The 25,383-nt window shown below is 37.2% G+C and overlaps 1 protein-coding gene across 1 annotated transcript; it reads left to right on the forward strand.

Moving 5' to 3' along the window:
• The first annotated feature begins 449 nt into the window (after positions 1-449).
• Positions 450-5,230, forward strand: LOC129719934 (protein gustavus-like). The gene is made up of 2 exons (XM_055671346.1): positions 450-573; positions 3,476-5,230. Exon 2 carries the CDS (start codon positions 3,600-3,602, stop codon positions 4,536-4,538), a length of 939 nt encoding a protein of 312 aa, XP_055527321.1. The 5' UTR covers positions 450-573; positions 3,476-3,599; the 3' UTR covers positions 4,539-5,230.
• The last annotated feature ends 20,153 nt before the right edge of the window (positions 5,231-25,383 follow it).

Genomic DNA, 25,383 nt, shown 5'->3' on the forward strand with positions numbered 1-25,383 from the left:
GTCCGGATTGTGATTCATCACGGTACAGCTCGGCGACTGATCGTCAGCCCTACTGATTTTTGCGAACGAAGTGGAAATAACAAACACAAAAAAAAAAAAAAAAAAAAAAAAAAAAAAAAAAAAAAAAAAAAAAAAAAAAGGGGGGTAAAACCCACAACGAAAGACGAATTATTAATCAATAAAGGATGTGATATTACATTTGTTAACATAAAGATTAACAAAGAAAGTTTTACAAAAATATTAGTATATTATCAAAAAAAAAAAAAAATTATTATTACGTACATAATATTTAAGTCTATTACATAAAAATGTCTCTCAATGAATAAATGTCTACGTCTAATGGCCTATGATCCCTGACCAGAATTGGTCAGGCTTTTTGCAAACAGAAAAAAAAAAAAAAAAAAAAAAGAAAAAAAAAAAAAAAAAAAATCAGCCAATATCAAAATATTTTCTTTTCTCCTCGATTACAGGAGCATTTTTCTTCTCGTTAACCTATTCTGGTTAACGAATGGTGGATTCATTTTAGAGGAACAACACGAGCCGTTGATAAGAATGGGCACATACGTGTTGAAGGTAAGATTCCCGGTATTAGGATTAGAAGAAGGAGGGAAGGCCTTATTAAAATCTAAGGCAGATTATAATTATACTTGTGTATTATTACAAAAAATAATAAAAAAATACACATTGTAATGTCATGCTGAGTGATTTAGAAATGGCATTCAACAAAAGCATGGATATGAATAAGTTCATAAAAGAATTTTTTCCATCCCGAAGAACTCGTGGTTTTATAACAGCCATTGGAGGTATGGATTCTGATGATAGAATTCGGGTGGATATAAATCTGGACAAATTAAGAAGGAACGAGGAATCCTTGGTCTTATCACTAGATCATCAAACTGCGACAATTGATGCTATGTACAAATTTGTAGACAGCTCAATGTTGCATATAGATGATAAGATGAAAAACGTGATGAATACGTTCAACACATTAGGGAAACTGGTCCAAGACGACTTAAGTTTCGCTAGTACATATAAAAAGGCACTACAACTTGAGTCGGAATTAATTGAAATTGGATTTAGAATTCAATCTTTAATAAATGACTTAAATAAACAACAGAATATTATACTACAAGTCTTGCTTAATAAAGACAATAGTATAACATGGTTTATTCAATTACTAGAGCCAGCAATTTTGTTGCAAATATTAAAAGAGGCTGAAAGTAAGATCAAAGGGGGCCTCGAATTTCCAAGAAGACAAAATAGCGGAATATTGTCAGAGATTTTGAGAATAACGGATGTATCCTTTAAAACGGAGAACAACCAAATGTTGTCAATTGACCTGAAGATACCGTTAGTTTCAAAGAGGAAATTCAAAGCATTTAAGGGAAGTTTTATTCCACAAATAAATGGAACTATTATCATGACCATTAATTTGGATCGGAATATAATAATTGAGGAAATTGATAGCTATTGGGGATTCCTATTAACGGAAACTCAATACGAAAACTGCAAAATATACATGAATTTTAGAATTTGTGAATTAAAACTGAAGGAGGAAAATTTAACTTCAGAAAACGAGTGCCTATTGAATCTCAGATTCAGAAATTCAACAGAAAATTGTAAGATTAAACTTCTGAGAGTCAATCACGACGCTTGGTTTGAAACCGAGGAGTCAAATGTTTGGGAGTATGTAACCCCACAAGAAGTTGAAGTAAATATTTTCCATGGAGAAAATAAAACAAAATTGATTGTTAGGGGTACAGGTCGAATGAGGCTAACCCCAAACATGAGGATTCAAACAAATAACACAAAAATTTGGTATTCAGATACTACAGTATCGGATAACAAAGCATTAGTAAACACAATGAACTACAAAATAATGAATTTTACGTGGGAAGAAAGTACAATGCATTTGATCCCAACATTGAGTGGAAATTTCTCTAAAGTTTCATTCTATGATCGAAAGAAGCTTTTTGATTTAGGAATCGATGTTGAAGTTCTCAAAAAGCAAAGACCCTTCCTAGAAAATTTAATTTATTCTCCACTTTCATCAGGCTGGACTATAGCTAGTATAGGGACTGGAGCAATAATTATGTTGGCAACGTTGATAGTACTTTTTATTTGTTGCTTTAAAGGGCAGATTTCTTGCCCACAAAACAAAAAGTACGTCTCTTCATATTCCAAGGAAAGGAAGTCGAAACCTTTTAAACAAAGGAATCCAAAGGTTTCAATTCTGAAAAAACCTCGTTCATCACCTCCAAAGATACCGTTGAGAGGACAAAAGATTACCCATTTAGGGCCATTGATCGACCCACGGGAACCGAATTCAGACGCTGAGATGCTTAAAAGGATGAAAGATATTTTCGCCAATCCAAATTTAGAACATAATGGAGAAATCATGCTCATGCGTGAATTAAATCCACAAGCGAATTTACCAGCAATTCAAAAATTAGAAGAAGAATATATGGAACCAGATATATTTCAAACCTCAACAGGAATAACAAATGAAAGCGATATCCAGGGGATATCAGAAAATAAGACAATTATAAAAACACAAACTAGAAGACCACCAGTCAGAATTCGGTGGTAGAAAAAGTTGATACAGAGCGACAACCTACAGCTAATTATAACATAATGCGTTCGCCAATAACAACAAAAAAGCATTTGAATGAACCGAAGAGCTGGAAATCCAGGATAAGTAAATGTCTTGTCAAAGATTGTCAAAAATGTCTGCACGTAATAATGTCAAATAGATGAGCACTATAAAAGAATTAAAAGGGGAAGAGGAAACATACCTCCCATAAATAACGCGAAAGAGTAAAACTTTGATTAATTAAATCGGAAGAGACCCCACATTATTTGAAAGAAGGGCCTTTCAAATGAAAATAGAAGAAATGAAATATTGACTTAGAGCGGATAAAAGTTTCCCTCGTTACAATCAGTATCCCATGGGAAATGTTAAATGAGATCGTATTTACCGTTCGACAATAGTAAAATTGAACATTGTCGATAAACTGAATTTTTTTTTTTTACGATTTTTTATGTTTGAATGGATAGTGAATTATTGGACAAGGGAACACTACCTAGAATGACTGTGATTTGAATGAAATAACAAGGGAGTAGTGACCCAGAATGGTAGTTATTGAGTATACGAATTGTTAATTATATTAAAAAAAATATTATTATGTGAAATCGAATAATACTTAATTTTCGGAAATTTTAGAAGACAAACATCGTTAAGGGAAACAGTAGAGACAAAAAGGTTGAAACCAAGGTCAAAATAAAAGGGAATTACTAAGGGCAAAATGCTCACAAAAAAAAAAAAAAAAAGAAGTTTTATGAAATGCTCAAATGAAAAAAAGAGAAATGTCATCAATTACAAAGGACATATTATTACGAAAAAAAAAAAAAAAAAAAAAAAAAAAAAAAAAACAGCAATGTATTAAGAATATATTTTACTCATTTCTTTTTGCAGACAGAGCAAATGAGATACGAACAGGCCTATAGCCTAGGAAATTGAGGTAAATATATATAGAAATAAAAATAAGAATTTAAATCCTGTTTGTAGTAGTCAACAAATACTTTTGACACTACGTAAAATGTATGCCAAGAAACATTTAAACAAACGAAGAGGACGAAAACATAGTGTAACGCCTCAAATTACAAATATGGAAAGACCGAAAAGACACGAAAATTATGAGATACCACAAAGATTAAAAATTTTGTTGGAAAGACCAACAGTATCTCCGGAAGAACAGATAAGACATTCCTGGAATAAGGAAGACTGTTCTGAAAACATATTTGTAGAAACTAATGGTCTCACAGCCCATCGAACTTATGCAAGAAACAATACTGATTGCATAAGAGGTAAAGTTGGGTTCACAAAAGGTCTCCATGTATGGGAAATAACATGGCCTAGTGAACAGAGGGGGACACATGCATACGTTGGAATAGCAACGTCTGATGCAACCCTACAATGCATGGGTTATCAAAGTCTATTAGGACTAGATAGCAATTCTTGGGGCTTTGACATAAACAGGGGCATGACGCTTCATGATTCAATCATTGACACGTACCCGAAAAAACAAAATGGTAGAGAACGAAAATCTTTTGAAAAGTTCAAAATAAAGTTCGAGACTATTAAAGTGATACTGGATATGGATAAAGGCACACTGAGCTTTTTAGCCAATGGCCAATACTTTGGAGAAGCCTTCGAGGGTCTCCAAAATAAGACACTATACCCAATAATTTCAACAGTTTGGGGCAGAAGTGAGGTAAAAATGGAATATTTAGGTGGTTTAGAGTCTAAACCAATTACCTTACAGGAATTGTGCAAATACACAATCTGTAAAGGAATGTGTTCAATACATTTCAAAGAAAATGTCAAACTTTTCCAATTACCAAAGTCAATAGAGAACTATTTGTGCCTTCAAGGAAAGGACTTTTGGAAAAGGAGTCTGAACACAGACAGAAAACATGAATGCACAAATTATTGTGTCACAAATAACACGACTGGGCTCCGAGTAAAAGACGTGTGAAAAAAAAAAAATTATGGATTTACACACATCTGTCAGCATATTTTTTTTTTAGATATATAACTATGTAGTATGATAGAGTTTAATTTTAATAGTATATAATTATTTTTGGGATTATTCTACATTTTATTATACAATTATTTAATAGAAAACAAAATGAGTATATTTACAGATTAATCCTGCCTAAAACCTCAAATCAGGGGGGGTTTTAGGTCAACAGCAATTTACCAGGCGATCCACAGAAGACGAGAAGGAAGATAAACCAGAATGGTGAATAGAAGGAAGGTAAAACAGAATGATGGTATGGTGAGTGTAGATTGCTGCTATACGGTAATGCAAGTGTAATTTTGGGTTATCCTTTTCGGTATTAAATACTTGCATTGCTGTAGACCTGTTTTTTTTTTTTTTTTTTTCTTTCATATTTCCAATATTTTTACTTTTAATTTGGTATAAGATTTTTTGGCTTAATTATTGACAAGAGGGGTGTATTATCATGAATTCTCAAAATTATATATTTGTGAGAAAAATATTTTTCTTGACTCTATATTTTGAGTAAGAAAATGGAAATATTAAAATTAAAATTGTTTTCATTATTAATAAATATTAAAGACATATATGCTTAAATGGGAAAACATGAAAAAGGTATCAAATTGGGAAGAAGTTGACAATAGGAGAGAGTAAAAAAAAAAAAAAAAAAAAAAAAAAAAAAAAAAAAAAAAAAAAAAAAAAAAAAAAAAAAAAAAAAAAATTATTATAATATAAACAAAATACACTAAAATTAAAAGTAAAGTAACATACAATTTAAAATATTCAGAGCGTAAAGATAGGGATATAAAGTTAGGAACTAAGACTAGGGTCAGACAGTAGGAGAACGATAAAAGGATCAGTACTCACCGAACGGACGGCGGAGATAAAAGACGGATGGAGAGAGATGAATCTAGAACGGATTCAGTAAATATATATTTGACTGAATCAGAAATTAATATAGCAGTTGAATAAAACGGAAGAGAAAAGCAGTCTTTCATCATCAATCAAGAAAGATGTTTAAGGAGATAAGACTATTCTATCAGCTAGGAGAAGCCGGATAAGTCATTATATACACACACTTTACACCACTTGCAATGGGATAGACCTGAAGAGCAGGATCGATGAAAACGGGTTTATGTCTTCAGGGAACAGGAAGAATCCCAAATTTATCGGCAGGATTATAAGTGTAGAGAAACACCAGATCAAGTCTTAGGACTACGTGCAACAAATGATCGGTGTTATATCCGAGCATAAAGATTAAAAGCTGTAACACCTAGGATATATCTCAACAGAATTCAGGACTTAGGTCAACCAAGAAAGATCCTGAAACAACAAATATTCTTCGTGTTAATGGGACGGATAATACCAAGGAAGGAGGATAGACAGGAGTGGATAGAGGAGCGAACGAAAGGGAGCGGACGGCTCTCAGGAAAGGAGAAGGAGAAGGAGTACGGAATAGTATGGATAGAACAGTAGTAGCTAGGGAATAGAGTAGTAGGGTACAGAGGCAAAAGATCTTTCATTTCCAAATTATCCAAAAATCAGGTTCCTTCAAATTTTTTTTTGTAACCCATGCCAAATACTTTCATCATGTTTTTAATGAATTGCATTAATTAAAAACTCGATCAGTGGGGGTTTTATGAGCCGACCTGATTTTAGGCGGTTACAATTAATTTCCATTCTCTTCCAAAGAAGGATTAAGAAAAATCCTAAATGGAAAAACATCTTTGGAAAAACTTGTCATTAATATGCATGGACAAGATGATGAAATCATTTCTCTTGTCAATTTGTTTCAACATCGCAAGTGTTGAAACTTGAAATTCCATCCACCACTCATGTAAAATATGAAAAGTGGATCATAATCAAAGAAGGTATTGTTTTGATTATGGAGGCAAAAACAATACCTCAGTTATTAAATCGAACGCAAGTTCGAATGTTTTAAGTTTATATTTACAGCAAAAAACTCCAATTCGCGGATGTTTAATCAAAACATGCAACCGAGCGGATTTACGAAAAAGTCAACAACGATTGCATCAGCCGTGCACGGGCACGTTCGCGAGGAAAGAGACGGAAGAGCGGCCCGCTCTCGTGAGAAGACGACGCCGCGGGAAAATTCGGGGTGACCGGAGTAGCGGCGAATACTTAAGCTGGGACTTCAAGGAAGTCCGAGGTCGTTATAGTGATACCCCTCGTGAGGCAGGTGCCTACGTCGTTATAGTGATACCCCTCGTGAGGCAGGTGCCTACGTCGTTATAGATAGTCCGCGGTTCGTTTAGGTGTTAACTCTTAAGTTTTATTCCGCGAGGCAGAAGTGATGCCCGTTGTTTAAGTTTCGGTTTAGTGTTTAAGTGATTTAATATTTTTTCAACTTAACTGATAGATTAAAAAGTAATTAAAATCGAGCAGATGTAGTGCAGTTAATCAAAGGACATATCACATCCAACAGTAATAGTGTCTAACCACTCGGTACGTATTCCGCTTCAGCTACCTCTGCCGTCTTGGTGACAGAGAGAATAGCATCCAGCGTGGATCTACCTTTCCGGAAGCCGAACTGGTTACTTGCCAGACCGTTTACACCCTCTGTGTACTTCACCAGTCTGTTGAGGATAATCCTCGCAAGCACCTTGCCCGTAGTGTCCAGCAGACAGATAGGTCTGTATGCCGATGGGTCCCAGGCAGTTTCCCAGCCTTCGGCAACAGCACCAATCTCTGTCGCTTCCACCTGTCCGGAAAGAGGCAGTCATCCAGGCACTTCTGCATGACTGCTCGAAATAGATCAGGGGCCACTTTCATGGCCGTCCTGATGGCCAAGTTCGGGATTCCATCCGGTCCCGGTGCCTTGCTCACCTTTAGGGAGTTGGCGATCACGATGAGTTCCTCATTCGTAACCCTTACCTCCTCCACAACCTCTGCACGGCTGCCGTCTCTCACGGATTGGATGCCCGGCAGGTTGGCCGACCATCCCTGGTCTGTGTCTGAGATACTGGAACGTCGGACGTGAGACTCAGCAACCGGAGGCCAAGGATTTGGCTCGTGTCGTGGAAAGAGTCCCTCGATGATACGCTCCAGCATCGCTGGTGATCGCTCTGCAGGCGCCAACACGCCTTTGGTCTTCGCCATTACGACTCTGTAGGCGTTGCCCCACGGATTTGTATTGGCACTCGCGCATAGCCTATCGAAGCAGGCCCTTTTGCTCGCCTTTATCGCACTTTTAAGCGCCGATCTTGCAGATCCGAATACTACACGGCGCTCTATCCTCTGTGCATCGGTACGTGCACGTTGCAACATCCGTCTTGCACGGAGGCACGCGCTACGGAGGTCCGCTATCGCGTCGGTCCACCAGTATACCGGTGACTTACCATTCCTAGGTTGGCGGGTCCTAGGCATGGTGGCGTCGCACGCCCGCGATAATGTGGCAACTAATTGGTCAGCACTCGGGCGGAGCCAACTGCCCCCCTCGCGCTCTCTTCTCATTGCTTCTGCAAATACCTCGGCATCGAAATGCGATGTCTTCCACCCGCGGACGGTCGGAGTATTGGCTCTACCCGTCGCCTGCCGCCTCACGTTCTGGACTACGCTATAGCAGACCGACTGGTGGTCACTATAGGTGTAGCCATCGTCTACCCTCCAGTTCACGATCAGTCCTGGGCTGGAGAACGTCACGTCGATGATCGACTCCGCACCATTTCTGCTGAATGTACACTTGGTTCCAACGTTGGCCAGATCTAGGTTGAGCTTTGCCAAAGCTTCCAACAAGATCTGACCCCTCCGGTTCGTGCGGCGGCTTCCCCACTCAACAGCCCAAGCGTTGAAGTCGCCCGCCACTACTAAGGGTGTTAGTCCCGTCAGCTCCATAGATAACAGATCGACCATCTGGGTGAACCTTTCGATAGACCAACGCGGCGGAGCATAACAACTGCAGTAGAACACTCCGTCCACCTTGGCAACCGCGTATCCTTCATTTGAGGTTGACACAACCTCCTGAACCGGGAACTTGCTGGTCGTGCATATGGCCGCCGTACTGGACTTATCTGCAACCCAATTACCGTTTCCGGGAGGAATGCAGTAGGGGTCCGATACGATTGCGATGTCCGACCGCGACTCAGACGCTGCTTGGTATAGCAGCTGCTGTGCCGCATAGCAATGGTTCAGGTTCAATTGTGTCACCCTCACGCCCGTGGTTTCGTGGCCGCCTTACCGGCTGGGCACCGTGGGCCTCCCATAAAGTGCTTGGCGTCCCGTTTTCCAGTACATACCAAGCACTTGGGAGGCTCCCCGCAGTCTTTAGCTTTATGGCCAGCACCACCACAACGCCTACATAACTGGCTCCTATCGGGCCCCTTGCAGGTCCAGGACTTGTGTCCTCCCTCGAAACACCTGAAGCAAACGTCCGGCTGCTGGAGTATGCTCAGGGGACATACTGACCAGCCAACCTTAAGTTTGGCTGTCTTCAGGGCCAGAGTTGCGTACTAAAAGATCGCATCTTGGTTGAATACAACTTGAGTTACAACCGGGTTTAATTTGCTTTGTAACGTCACGAAATTTTTTTTCCCCTTATATAATATTCGTCTATGTTTAAAAACATACTTGATGCGTCTAAATTAGTTACGTTACATATGTCATATAACAGAGAATAAATTTTGTAAAATGGGTTAATGTAAATGGGTCGCTTTCTCTGCGGAATCATTACCGGTCAGTTAACCATGATTACAAGATCCTTAGGAGACGATGCTACGCCGATTACAGACGGAGAATCTATAATAAATTGAAAATCGATCCAAAACAATTCTGGAACTTCGTTAACGTACAGCGGAAAGAAGCGGGACTGCCGTCAGTGATGGAATTGGCTACCGAAAAAGCAGATAATCCGGCGGATATTTGCAGACTATTTGCTGCAAAATTCTCGAGTGTTTTTTTTGCGATGAATCGCTTACCACTAGTCAGATATTCGCAGCCGCCAACAAAGTCGCTGTTTCTAGCAGCTCCATCGCCTCGATTAATATTGACGATCGCGCCATTTCTGCCGCTGTCACTAACTTGAAGAATTCAAACTCACCTGGCCCTGACGGGATCCCCGCCACATTACTAAAGAAATGCATTTCCGGACTGTTAACTCCTCTTACGCATCTGTTTCGCCTATCTATAGCCTTAGGAAGATTCCCCTGTGCTTGGAAACAGGCGTTTATGTTTCCGGTTCATAAGAAAGGCGATCGGAGCAACATAGACAACTACAGAGGAATATCTGCATTGTGTGCTACATCCAAATTGTTCGAGTTAGTGGTCATGGGACCAATATATTCTCATTGCCAGAACGTCATCGCGGAGGAGCAACATGGATTCCTTCCCAAACGTTCCTGTGCGACGAACTTAATCTGTTTTACGGGATATGTCATCGATAGCTTCGTTGAGCGAGCTCAAACCAACGCGATCTACACCGATTTATCCGCTGCGTTTGACAAAATTAATCATCGTATCGCCATTGCGAAACTGGATCGGTATGGGTTCTCTGGCAATCTATTGAGTTGGCTGGAGTCATATCTTTCGGACGATAAGCGTAAAAATTGGCGATGAGATATCTGAATCTATCTCTGCAACTTCAGGGATTGCACAAGGCAGCCATTTGGGCCCACTGATGTTTCTACTCTACTTTAACGACACAATTCAGTCATTAAAATGTCCCCGTCTAGCATTTGCGGATGATCTGAAATTGTTCTTCAAAATTAAAAGCAACAGCGACGCTCTATTCCTGCAACAACAGATAAATGAATTTTCACACTGGTGTGAACTAAATCGCATGGTACTTAATCCTAGCAAATGCCTATTGATTTCTTTTACTAGGAAGAATAATCCTCTGCACTTCGAGTACAATCTGAATGGTGTTCAATTACAGCGTGTCGACCATGTGAAAGATCTTGGAATTATTCTCGATACTAAGATCACCTTTAAGCAACATGTCTCATTTATCATCGCAAAAGCCTCCAGGCAGTTGGGACTGATTATTCGAATGACACGCGACTTCAGAAACATCCACTGCCTGGTATCTCTGTACAATTCATTGGTTCGGTCCTGTCTGGAATACTGCTGTCCAGTCTGGGTTCCTTACTATAACAACTCTATTCACCGAATCGGAAGCATCCAGCGTCGATTCACTCGCTTTGCGCTCCGATTGCTTCCATGGAGGCAGCCTTTACGGAATACTCGATACGAGGATCGCTGTCAACTTCTTCATATCGACACGCTTCAACTACGCCGAGAAACAGCACGCGCAATGGTAGTATCCGATAATCTAACAGGTAGAATTTACTGTCCGAATATCTTTAGTCAGATCAATATAAGCGCACCCACAAGAGCATTACGTAGGTCATCATTACTGCATATTCCGTTTCGCCGCACCAACTACAGCGCAAACAGTGCCATTATTGGTCTTCAAAGAGCTTTTAACCGTGTTTCAGAAGTGTTCGATTTTCACCTAACTGCTCGTGTCCTTCGATCTAAATTTGTTTCATTGCTTCGTAGTACAATGTATTAATGTATTAGTGACCATTAGGGTAATATCTGCCTGTTGGTAATTTTGTAAATAAGTAAATAAATAATGTTTTTAATCATTAAACTGTGGGTCAGCCATGAGTAACGTTACATTCTAAAAAATTCTAATATTATTCTATTATATTACATTACAATGCATTGCGTGAGGGGGATCGAAAATTGTCAACTTCCGCGTTACGTAACATGCGAATGTTCCCTAAAAGAAAAACTATTGACGCAATGTAACCGTATCAATGAAATGAAAACTTCGTCCGCATCGCTCAAGCCAATCTTCCGAATGTGATGGTTATCGCAATTACGAGACGTGACATCACCACATTTAACGATGAGAAGAACATTTTTGAACGACCAACACCATATCGTGGAATAAGCCAGCTATTTATTTTTGAGGCAAGTCTAGATGAAAAAATCTTCAGCAGCAAAAATGCACTCGAATTTTCTTGAATACGTAGTGTGAGTTTTAAAAAATCAAGGATATATTACGAGAGTGAAAAAAGCTAAAGAGAGGCATTTTTGTGTTATTATTATAATTTTTGAAAGGTTTCTTGTATTTATTGGAATCAAGGACACATTTGTAAACTTGTTATTAATATAAATGCTGAATAAACTGATAACGTACTCAGACATTGTGAAAAAACTACAATAAAAATAAATTTAATATGTTTTACACATAATGTCATATAAGACACTTTTGAGAATATTTATATCGTGGTTAAGTGCGCAAGGACAAATTGCGCAATAACTTGCATACAAGTTAGTCAAACTTGAATGCAAGTTAAATATTTTCAGCCGGAAAATCGTGTAAAAATTTGAAAATCCTAATAAAATCATAAAGCATACTGAAAACTTCAATTTTACTTTCGTTTAATGATGTTGCTTGAAGCAGCAGCAACAGGTAAAACACACAGAAGAATTTATTTTGTATAACGAAAACATAAATAAAATCGCATTTTCTCACAAAGGCCGGCCTAGCGGAAAATTGTGAGTATGAGCGAATGTTGGTCTACTAATGGGTCACAACTCCTGAAAACATCATTTTTGGGAATTTCCTTAAAGTGGATTAATTGTCGAATAAGTGACCTACACACGTATGAAGGTAAATTATTGAAAAAATCGAATTTTCCAAGATCGGCCGGCCTAGCGTAAAATTGTGAGTATGAGCGAATGTTGGTCAACTGGTGGGTCACAATTCCTGCAAATATCATTTTTGGGAATTTTCTTATAGTGGAGTAGTAGTCGAATAAGTGACCTACACACGAATGAAAGGTAAATTATTGAAAAAGTCGAATTTCCCAAGATCGGCCGGCCTAGCGGAAAATTGAGGATACGAGCGAATGTTGGTCACCATTCCTGAAAACATCATTTTTGAGAATTTCCTTATAGTGGAGTAGTGATCGAATAAGTGACCTATACACGTATAAAAGGTAAATTATCGAATTTCCCAAATTCGGCCGGCCTAGCGGAAAATTGTGAGTATGAGCGAATGTTGGTCTACTAATGGGTCACCATTCTTGAAAATATCATTTTTGGGAATTTCCTTATTGTGGAGTAGTAGTCGAATGAGTGACCTACACACGTATAAAAGGTAAATTATTGAAAAAATCGAATTTCCCAAAATCGGCCGGCCTAGCGAAAAATTATGAGTATGAGCGAATGTTGGTCTACTAGTGGGTCACCATTCCTGAAAATATCATTTTTGGGAATTTCCTTATAGTGAAGTAGTAGTCGAATAAGTGACCGATACACGTATAAAAGGTAAATTATTGAAAAAACCAAATTTCCCAAGATCGACCGGCCTAGCGGAAAATTGTGAGTATGAGCGAATGTTGGTCTACTAGTAAGTCACCATTCCTGAAAATATCATTTTTGGGAATTTCCTTATAGTGGAGTAGTAGTCGAATAAGTGACCTACACACGTATATAAGGCAAATTATTTAAAAAATCGAATTTCCCAAGATCGGCCGGCCTAGCGGAAAATTGTGAGTATGAGCGAATGTTGGTCTACTAGTGGGTCACCATTCCTGAAAATATCATTTTTGAGAATTTCCTTATAGTGGAGTAGTAATCGAATAAGAAATAAAAAAAAATATATAAAAGAGAAGTTTTGTATGTATGTATGTATGTATGTATGTATGTTCCAGCATAACTCTCGAAGGCCTGAACCGATTTCAACCAAACTTGGCATACGTGCTCTTTGTACAAAGGAAGTGGTCATAGAAATTTTGGATTGGGGGAGAGGTCACCTATAAAGAAGGAGGCGGTCAAAATTAATAAATTTTTATACATAATGGAAACCTTTCATTGAAATTTGATGATTTTCGGGTTCTTGGTCCTATTTGGAGGCCGGAAGTTGATGTCCAGAGACCGAACAAAAATGACTCTAAAGAACCAGTTATCGATGTCTGACGATACTTTGAAACTTGGGTTGCCGGATTCCGGTTTCTAGAAATCTGCGAAAATTAATAATTGAATTATATACAATATGGCAATATGGGTATTTTCGGAATCGGAATGACGTCGTCATACGAAAATCGATCATATATTTCCAAATATTGGCCTTTTTTGAAACGTACCCAAGTAACAAAACGAGTTTTATCAAAGTTTTATAGCGCTGTTTTGGCTTTATTGAGCACTGTAAAACATTGATAAAACCCATACTGTTACTGGGGTAGTGACGTCTGTTTGCAACCGAAAATCGGTTTTCATGTAAATGTTTCTAGAGAAGTGTTTTAAAACATCCAACCTGCTTTGATCCGTTTTTGGAACGATTTTTTGACATATTTCTTGCATAATTTAATCAATAACGGAGAGTCCAATCTAGCGTTTTGGATAAAAAATATGTTTAGAAAAGTTGCTGAAGCTCAACTATTACCGGATTAAAATTTTGGTTAAGAGCATCGATCAAATAAGATAAGAGCTCCTAAAATCCAGCTATTTATTTAAAAAAAAGATTTGTATGTATGTATGTATGTTCCAGCCTAACTCTCGAATGACTGTACCGATTTCAACCAAACTTGGCATACGTGTTCTTTGTACAGAGGAAGTGGTCATAGAAATACACTAAAGTCGCTTTTTACGCGGGGGATACGTGCCGCGTAGAACAAAAACCGCGTAAAAAAACCGAGTAAATTCCGGAATCCGCGTAAAAAAAACGCGTAAATTCCGGAATCCGCGTAAAAAGGCCGCGTTAAAAACGCGTAAAAAGCGACCTTAGTGTATTGGGAAGAGGAAGGAGCAACCCCCAAAGAAAGAACATGATGTCGAAAAGAGAAAGGGCAGCTATCAAAGAGGGAGGGGGTCTTAATTTATAAGAAAGTCAGGTCTTTTAGTGCCCTATGGGAACTTTTTGAAAAGATACGATAACTTTCATGCCCTTGATCGGTCATGGCCAGAAGTTGATGTCTAGGGACCGGAATATGATGTCCGATGCTTTTCTAAAACTAAGATGGCAACTCTTGGTTTCTGGGAAGCTGTATAGGGGCCATCCACATACCACGTGGACAGCGGAGGGGGGGGGGGTGTAATGTCCACGGTCCATGCAAAATTTTTAGAGTTTATATGGGCATTCCACGGGGGGAGGGGGGTGGTTAAAATAGTTAATAAAAATCTGTCCACGTGTTTTGTGGATGGCCCCATACACCTGTAGAAAACGTTTACAAACCTCCAAACATTGGTATTTCGGAACCAAGATGACCTTTAGAAACCAAAAATAAAAGTCCAACGACATTTTTCAAATTCAATATGGCGACTTCCGGTTTCAGAATTTTGTGAAAAACGAATATATGCTCTGCATTATGGGTCATTCCATACGAAGTGTGCATGCCACTTGGATACAAGATTTTGTTCAAAGTTGGGGGAATTATTCATCTACTGTCTCTTTGGAAAAATCCCAATTTTGGTGTCGACAGGAATAACCCTCGCTATGTGGGACCCCCTGTTTATTGCAAAGTCGCGTAATTTTTGTCAAAAATCTGTTTTTTTATTTTTCTTACAATTCATAGACGTAAGATGTCCGCAAAATACTGATAGATGATTTTTGAAGAAAATAAACCAAGAAATCCAGAAAAAATATAAGTTTTGACCGGAAGTGTTGCCAGATAAATTATTTTTGTATTTGAAAACTAAAGTTACATTTTTCGGCAAATGCAGCCATTTATATTTTAAATTTGATAATTTTATCGTGTTTCGTGAAAAATTTCACATAAGAAACAACTATCATCTCGAGGTAATATGAGCCCATCTCGAGATATAACATTTTTACGAAAAAAGTTGTAAACTTCGTAATTATTTTATTTTATAATTTATAGACATAAGACACCCGAAAAATAGTGATAGGTGAATTTTGGTGAAAATAAACCAGGGAATCCAAAAAAAAAATTTTTTGCCAGGAAGTGTTGCCAGATAGATTTTTTTTGTATTTTTAAATTAAATTTGCATTTTTCGGCCAATGCAGCCAATTTTATTTTAAATTTGATGGTTTCATCGTGTTTCTCAGAAAATTTTACGTAAGAAGCACTTAACACCCCGTGGTAATATGAGCCAATCTAGAGATATAACATTTTTACGAAAAATTAATTACGAAATTCAGAAATATTTTCGTAAAATATTGTAGATGAATAATTCTTCCAACTTTGAGCAAAATCTGTGATGGTCGTGTCCAAGTTTGTGCTTTTTCGTGGTCACTTCGTATGACACATATGTATATTTTCGATACCAAGATGACGTCCAGAATTCTAATATTCATGTCCGGTGCAAATTTATAAATCGTACATGGCGGATTACATTTTCTGGAAAGGTTACTAGAATACAGAAGAAGGCTTGGACGTTATATTTAAACGTTGTTTTGAAATCAATTCCGCGATTTCTGCTTTCTGTGTAAAACTGAGTAAAATGGTTAAATAATGTCAATATTTCTGTAAAGAGAACTATGTTCAGAAAATGACTACGGGCGTCCAACGCTATTTTCAAATTCAAGAAGAAAAATATTCAAATACTCCCTGATATTAGGTTCATAAGTCAGAGCTGTCTCCCCAAAACCGAAAATTGGCGTCCGAACGTTTAGTATATTGAGGGTTGTTTTTCTGCATTGGAAGTTATTCAAAACTTGAGGAAAATGTGGAGATAGTCCCCGTATCTGCAAATTGTTAATCAATTCATGAATACTGATGTTCAACTATAAGAATGATATTGATATTGTTTACACAAAAAAAGTAAAACGAGAAGACATAGCAAGCAAAAATTTTAACTATGGGAGGTGAGCTTAGGCTATTGATTATGTAATTTGAGTTCATTGTAAGTTAATCGATACCGTCGAAGATGCTAATGAGACAATGCATTTTCCAACGGAATTTTTGAACTCACTCGACCCAGCTGGAATGCCTCCGCATCGATTGTTAATCAATGAAAAAGGTGGTATATGAGCAAGTTTATAACTAAAATAGAAATATTATTTGAAATGATTGGTTGAAAAAAATATATGGAAAAATAGAATATTATAGAAAAAGCAGAAATTTTTACTCGAGCAAGGCCGGGTACATTCAGCTAGCTATATAGAAGAGAAGTTTTGTATGTTTTATTTTATTTATATAAAAGAGAAGTTTTGTACGTATGTATGTATGTATGTATGTTCCAGCATAACTCTCGAAGGCCTGAACCGATTTCAACCAAACTTGGCATACGTGTTCTTTGTACAAAGGAAGTGGTCATAGACATATTGGATAGGTAGAGGGGTCACCCTTAAAGAAGAAGGGGTTCAAAAGTAATAAATTTTCATACATGATGGAAACCTTTCATTTAAATTTGATGATTTTCGGCTTATTTTTATATTTAATAAAGGGTAAATTCGATTTTTTCAATAATTTGCCTCATATACGTATGTAGGTCACTTATTCGACTACCACTCCACTATAAGGGAACTCCCAAAAATGATATTTTCAGGAATGGTCACCCACCAGTAGACCAACATTCGCTCATACTCACAATTTTCCGCTAGGCCGGCCGATCTTGGGAAATTCGATTTTTTAAATAATTTGCCTTATATACGTGTGTAGGTCTCTTATTCGATTACTACTCCACTATACGGAAATTCCCAAAAATGATATTTTCAAGAATGGTGACCCACTAGTAGACCAACATTCGCTCATACTAACAATTTTCTGCTAAGCCGGGCGTTCTCGGAAAATGCGATTTTTTCAATAATTTGCCTCATATACGTATGTAGGCCACTTATTCGACTACTACTCCACTATAAGGCAATTCTCAAAAATGATATTCTCAGGAATGGTGACCAATATTCGCTCATACTCACAATTTTCCGCTAGGCCGGCCGATCTTGGGAAATTCGATTTTTTCAATAATTTATCTTTTATACGTGTGTAGGTCACTTATTCGACTACTATAAGGAAATTCCCAAAAATGATATTCTCAGAAACGGTGACCTACCAGCAGACCGTTCTTGGGAAATTCGATTTTTTCAATAATTTGCCTAATATACGTATGTAGGTCACTTATTCGACTCCACTATAAGGAAATTAACCCTTTCCCGCTCATGGTGACTCTTAAGCACCAAGAATTATAATCATCATATCTTGACATAAAATACTTTGTTGTGCCTACGATTGTTCCATAAACTTATATATGCTGCCTTATGCTTTGGCATCACTGGGCATTTTCTTCAAAAAACTACAGTTGACAGTAATTTTAGTTAGTCTACATAGTGTTCAGCTTGAATTTTCTCGTGAAGCTATAAATTTTAATGATAAACCTTGTGAGCGTAGGAGGGTTTACAAAAATGATATTTGCAGGAATGCTGACCTACTAGTAGATCAACATTCGCTCATACTCACAATTTTCCTCTAGGCCGGCCGTTCTTGGGAAATTGATTTTTTCAATAATTTGCCTTATATTCGTGTGTAGGTCACTTATTCGACTACTACTCCACTATAAGGAACTTCCCAAAAATGATATTTTCAGGAATGGTGACCCACTAGTAGACCAACATTCGCTCATACTCACAATTTTCCGCTAGGTCGGCCGTTCTTGAGAAATTCGATTTTTTCAATAATTTGCCTAATATACGTATGTAGGTCACTTATTCGACTCCACTATAAGGAAATTCCCAAAAATGATATTTTCGGAAACGGTGACCTACCAGCAGACAAACATTCGCTCATACTCACAATTTTCCGCTAGGCCGGCCGTTCTTGAGAATTTCGATTTTTTTAATAATTTGCCTACTTTACTTGTGACCTACACACTCAATGTTTGTGGTCGCTACCAGAAATTTCTGAAATAAATTCTCAAGATAAAAGAGAAATTGGTTTTTTGACGTTGGACTAACGTCTATATCGAAGTTAGGCACCTGAATTTGAAAATCTAGTAATTCAACCAAGGAAAACCAGGGAAAAGTGGTCAGGTTTTGAGCGATTATATACCAGTCATTTCTTTTCAGGATTTCGAGATTTTGGCATCAACCGATCAGAAATTCTTTTACGGTTAAATTTATGTAACAAAAATAACCTATTGTTCGAGATACACTATTAAAAAATTTATATATCACATCAATTGTCTAAATCATACCGAGCAACCAATCACCACCTCTCTTCACAAGCACAGTCGACACTAACGGATACAACCAATCTGACTTTGTAAACAGTCTCGCAGCTTTCAACCAATAACGAGCTCGCTTTCGGTAGCTGCAACAGGTGTTTCAACACCGTTTTAAAATGCTTTTTTTATCATCACCACTGAACAGATTCTAAACACCAATGGCTTGATTGATAGGGGAAATATTGCGCAAGATTGTCATATAATAATTTAAATATGTTTTTGATACTCAACTAGTTGAAAGTTGTGTTAAAAGTCGTGCACATTCAACCAATCACAAGCTCGCTTCTCCTTTGCTCGCGGATGGATTTTTTCTTTGGGCTATGTAATAGCCTGCGTCGTCTCATAGCAGTCATTTAGGGACGAATGACCGTTTGGGGTTAAAGTCCCTTCAAAAGAAATCAATCAATCATAGCAGTCATCCGTTAACAAGTGGAAGGCCACTAGAACGGTCCTGAATAAACAGCAGTAGCAGCTTATCAGGCAGCAGCGGCGGAGGCAGTGGGCAGCTGCATTTCTTCATTCAGTTCGGTTCCCCTTCGATCTGAGTTGGACCCCACCAGCGGTAATCCAATTCAGATATCGTTGGGTGAAAATAGCCAGCAACTGCACGAGCCAGCACCGCCACTAGGAAAGCTACCGCCATTTAGTGTGTGTGCAGTGTGCACATATAGCGGGTGTGCATCTGCATAGCTATGACTTTTGAGATGATAGGGATGATAGCTAACCAACCCATGTGTAACGATAGCTAGAGCTGTTGCATGTGTATGGCTAGCTATAGCGTGTGTAAGACATAGCATGTGTAGCATATTATTGCTATTGCGTGTATATCTTTAAAGTGTGTGTGTGTAATGATTAGTTATAGCGTATGTATGGATAGTAATAGCACATGGTTGGATAGCTTATGCGTGTGTATTAGGGTGGGGAAAATTGGTCGATTTTCCAGAACCGAGTTTTTTTGGTTCCTTTTGGGGTCCCAAACAACAATAAACTTACCTGAAGTTGATTGGTTTTGCCTCCGCTTGGCGCATTGCATTTCAAATTTGTATGAAAATTCATATGGGAAAGCCTACTTGTTTGCATTTACCTTTCTAGAGAGCTCAATAATGCTCTAATAATGCATTGCATTATGTTAAAGTATAGTATTTTAGATGCCTAACAACTTTGCAAAAGACACTGAAGAGCTAGAATGTCCCTAAGAAGAGCTTTAGCTGTTCAAAGTTAAGTATGTCGATTTAAATGCAGAAAATCTTGTTTTCTGCCAACATTACCAATGTACCAGCGTCAGTAGGATTCCCATCAGAAGTAACCTGTTGTAACGAGCTTATACACTCAGCTAGACCAAGCAAACAAATTCAAGTCAATATTCTAACCGTAAATAGAATCTACAACGTGTTTCAGAGGTTACTTCTGATGGAAATCTGACTGACGCCGGTACACTGGCAGTGTTGGCAGAAGACATGATTTGCAACATAGATTTCGACATACTCAAATTTGAACAGCTCTTGTTTTTTTTTTGGCACATCCTAGCTCTTTAGTGTCTTCGGCCAAGTTGTTGGGCATCAAAAAACCTACCATTGGAAGTCATGGAACCTATGGTTTGAGTCATTTTGAGCTCTTTAGAATGTAAAATGCAAAAATGTTGGTTTTTCCATACAAATCTCCATATAAATTTAAAATGCAATGCGCCAAGCGGAGACAAAACCAATCGACTTTCAATAAATTCAGGATTATTTGGGGCCCCAAATAGAACAAAAAAAACTGGGTTCTGGCTTTCTGCTATCAAGTTTCGTTTTTTCCATATAACGATTCCCCACCCTAGTGTATAAATAGTTGTAACGGATGTATGGATAGGCGTGTGTATGGATAGCTTAAGCATGTGTGTATGAAAAACTATAGCTACAGCGTGTGTATGAATAGTTTTAACGTGGTTATAGATAGTTATAGCATGTGGGTGGATAACTATAGCGGGTGTTTATCGAAAATTATCATTGTCATTAAAAATATTCAAACGTCTTAACGAACACAGTTGTTAATTTGATTTTACAGCAGCGATTCTAGCTTCTTCAGCCAGTCTTTATTCATCGAGGAAAAATTACTGCCTATGAATGCTCAACACTTATTTACTAGAAATTTCATTTAGATCAAATCAGGTTCTTTTGAGTATCATAAATTTTATTGGTAAAAAGAGTTGCAAGTTTTCTCAATGAGCATTCATTAAATTTTCGTTTTTGTTTCTCGGTGCGCGGTTTTGATTTTGTTTCTCGCACACAGAGAAAGAAACAAACGTGTCGCTATCGTGAAAAATAACAAAACAATTAGAAATGCTCTAAATCACAATTAAAGGATTAAGATATTTTCCTGTCACTCGCCTAAACCTTGATAACAACCACCGAAAAACGTGTAATTGAGCTCTTGCTATATAAAGTTATTGAAATAAACGTATTTTTTTTTTAAACACATGAAGTTATATGCTGGGCTGGAGCTAACCTAGCATGAATTTTATTGATTTAATGTCAAACAATTTTTAAATTTAAAATTTTCGTTTGAATCGTTCTGGGCTCCGATTTCAGATAGTTTCGTTAAGTTTGCTTTTTGCTGAGATAGAAAATTTTACCAATTCGCTCAATTAAATGATGGTCTTGGTAGTGCAGCTACGAACAAAGGTTTGATTCGAATATGTAGGGTAGAGCGGGGCTAGTTGGTTACGGGGTAAGTTGGTCAATGAGAATATCTTCGAATCTACGTATCTAAAAAATCGTGTTATATGGGTGATACGTAGCAGATAACCAGAGTAGCTAAATGACAAAATGAAGTACAGTTTTAACTAGGACGTATTATAAATACAGGTTGGTGCCAAATTGGCCATCAATTCTACTCGGTTTTCAAGTTGAAATTTTTTGTCTAAACAAAGCTAGCCAAATTGAATTAAATCTGACTAAACGTATTATGAAAGTCATTTTCGTTAGTTTTAGGTTGTGTATAGCAAACTTTCGTAAAAATTTTAATTTCGTATATTTCAAGTAATTTTCATATTTAATACATGAGGGGCTAGTTGGTCACATACTAGCAGGGCTGGTTGGTCATATGCACATCATAAATGAATTCAAGTAACCAAGTAAATGCAATTTAAGGAACAGTGCATTTCGTGATGCAAACTTAATCCAAGCGAAAACAGCATGTGTGTTTAGCAAAACTATTTATTTAAAGCGATACACTATTTAATAAAAGTTATCTCCATTTCATCGTCATTTTGATGAATATTTTATTACACACTATAAATGCTGAGTCATTGATCTAAAATGACTATAACGTACACTAATGCATCGACAAATGCCTTCTACCTGATCAAAATTTCGACGAAAGCAAGCTGTCAACAACAAAAAAACTAATGTAGCTTTAGTTTTGTGCTTGTGATTGCAGTTGCGAATCTAAAATTTGGCTCCAGTTTTCAATTTAATCCTTATTGTCTTTGATTTAGTTCCCAACCAAACTATTAAAGGATTTCAACATACACTTCTCGTCGGGTATGAAAGAGTAACACGATTTTTTTAATGCAATTATGAATTACTTTTCTCATGGCTTGGAACTTCGGAAAGCAAACGTATAAACAAAAAACCAGATGCGGTTTGTGATCCGCTGAGACTGTACAGGCTGCCGCAAATGCAGTGAGGATGGAAAACTGAATTGTCCTTCCGAAATATAGATGGTCAATTTACCCCACACCCTGACCAACTTACCCCAGCTGAGGGGCTAGTTGGCCATTTTGACATCCACTCAAAAAACATAGAATATCCGCAAAATCATAAACTATTCTGTACAGTTTATATTTTTCCTAGATGCTATAGACATAACACAACATTTCCATCTAATGAGTTTTTGCCATAATATTTCCTACAAAAAGTTACAGAACATTTTGGCCAAAAATGACCAACTAGCCCCGCTCTACCCTATACAATGACAGCGATATCCATTCTTTTAGTATATATTATTATTTATAACGTTTTGACGTCTCAGCATTCCGAAATGCACTGTTAGATAAAATTGCAGCAAATACTAGAGTTGCGATTCTCGCTATTATTTGTTTTACTGGAATATAAGAATAAGAATAGTCCAACGTCATGCGGTCGTGTCTTGAATACCACCCTCCTACTTTTTAACAGTTTTCTGATGTATTAGAGATCGTTTTTAATAAAAACAAATTTTAAATTTATTTCCTCTACGTAACTTGAGAGCTGACTTGCGTGCAAGTCCTTGCGCGATTTGTCCTTGCGCATTTAACCCGGGTAAGTTTAAGTTTGGTTCTGCATGCCCAAACATTAAACGACAAAGTAAATTTGCTACGTATTTTATGGATAACCCCACAAACCAAGTGCATAAAGTAGAAGTAGAAATATATAAAATCATATATTGAACTATTTCATATGAAAATGTCTAAGAAATATATGATAAATAATGGATATCGACTGATTCATATTTTCGTGCCGTTACAACGGAGTGAGAATACCCCTTGCTGAAAAATGAGCGTTGTAACGTCACGAAATATAAAAGCTTCTCAAATATAGATGTTACCAGTTATAGGCACTTTAAACATGGCAAAATGTTCAATTATTATTTGTTATCAAATCGTGGAAGAAGAAATTGTTATAAAATTCCAAACAGAGCAGAGTTTTTGACTTTTGTAAGGAAAGTCCCGACACCTCAATTTCTCGCGCGTTGTAACGTCACGCTACATTTTTACTCCCCAAGGTAATATAAACAAAGTAAACAAATATCTTAGGGCAACTTCAGCGGTGGTCTATTTTTGAAACAACTTTATACTAAATTTACACCAGCGAAACTTGAATAAAACCAGCTTATATAGACCAACTTTTCGTTCTCCGCACCGGAGTTGTATATCTTGTTGTTTTAAACCGCTGACATCTGTCACACTGTCAACAATTCAATACCCCATGCTTTCAGTTAATGAGACTTGTTATAATAAAAAGCACTTAATATTTAACAAACGGAAATTCGCTAGTTTTTTCGCACATTAAACGATTACTTTGGCAAGACACTTTATATCCACAAGACTTTATGGATTTGACGGTTTGACCCGAGCGTCAGTGACATTTCTCAGGATGGATTGGTATGATCGAAAAATTTCTGCTACAAGTAGGGCTTCGGAGGATAGCGAAAAATATTTGATCGCGTAGATGTTCATCTTCCGTTTTCGTCTCATCAATCCTTCAAAATCTTGCAGTTCTTCAAACTTGGGTTGGATTTTGAGGATATTGGGTGGCATTGCGCAGCTCGATTCGAACGATTTTCGCTATTTTCGAGTAGGTCACATACTGCCAGATATGATTCAAGCTTAAAAGGAGCTGTCATTATCATTTGAAAAAATTTGAAACTGGTATACGTTTTGGTCTATTTTTGTCACTTTTTGGAACAAGAAATAGATCGTTCTAAAACCCTTTGTACGCTGCCAATAGAAATGTCACTGACGCTCGGGTCAAACCGTCAAATCCATGAAGTCTTGTGGATATAAAGTGTCTTGCCAAAGTAATCGTTTAATGTGCGAAAAAACTAGCGAATTTCCGTTTGTTAAATATTAAGTGCTTTTTATTATAACAAGTCTCATCAACTGATAGCATGGGGTATTGAATTGTTGACAGTGTGACAGATGTCAGCGGTTTAAAACAACAAGATATACAACTCCGGTGCGGAGAACGAAAAGTTGGTCTATATAAGCTGGTTTTATTCAAGTTTCGCTGGTGTAAATCTAGTATAAAGTTGTTTCAAAAATAGACCACCGCTGAAGTTGCCCTAAGATATTTGTTTACTTTGTTTATATTACCTTGGGGAGTAAAAATGTAGCGTGACGTTACAACGCGCGAGAAATTGAGGTGTCGGGACTTTCCTTACAAAAGTCAAAAACTCTGCTCTGTTTGGAATTTTATAACAATTTCTTCTTCCACGATTTGATAACAAATAATAATTGAACATTTTGCCATGTTTAAAGTGCTTATAACTGGTAACATCTATATTTGAGAAGCTTTTATATTTCGTGACGTTACAACGCTCATTTTTCAGCAAGGGGTATTCTCACTCCGTTGTAACGGCACGAAAATATGAATCAGTCGATATCCATTATTTATCATATATTTCTTAGACATTTTCATATGAAATAGTTCAATATATGATTTTATATATTTCTACTTCTACTTTATGCACTTGGTTTGTGGGGTTATCCATAAACTACGTAGCAAATTTACTTTGTCGTTTAATGTTTGGGCATGCAGAACCAAACTTAAACTTACCCGGGTTAAATTTCTTATAGGAAATTTTGTCTATTTTCCGAATCTGTAATAATATCAAAGGGTTTCAAGAAAAAAATTTGGTCCCCGTGGCTCTGTGGTTAGCGATGTCGGTCGGCTAGCTCTCCCACACGGTTGTGATATCGGGTTCGATTCCCGATCGAGTCGAGGATCTTTTCGAGCTGGAAGTTTTCTCGACTCAGCACTTGGGCGCGGTGTATCGATGTTATATTTATATATTTATTCATATTATATATTTATATTATATATATATACATATACATATATATATACATATATATATATATATATATATATATATATATATATATATATATATATATATATATATATATATATATATATATATA

Source organism: Wyeomyia smithii, chromosome 2, assembly GCF_029784165.1.
Source record: "Wyeomyia smithii strain HCP4-BCI-WySm-NY-G18 chromosome 2, ASM2978416v1, whole genome shotgun sequence".
NCBI classification, from domain to species: Eukaryota; Metazoa; Arthropoda; class Insecta; order Diptera; family Culicidae; genus Wyeomyia; species Wyeomyia smithii.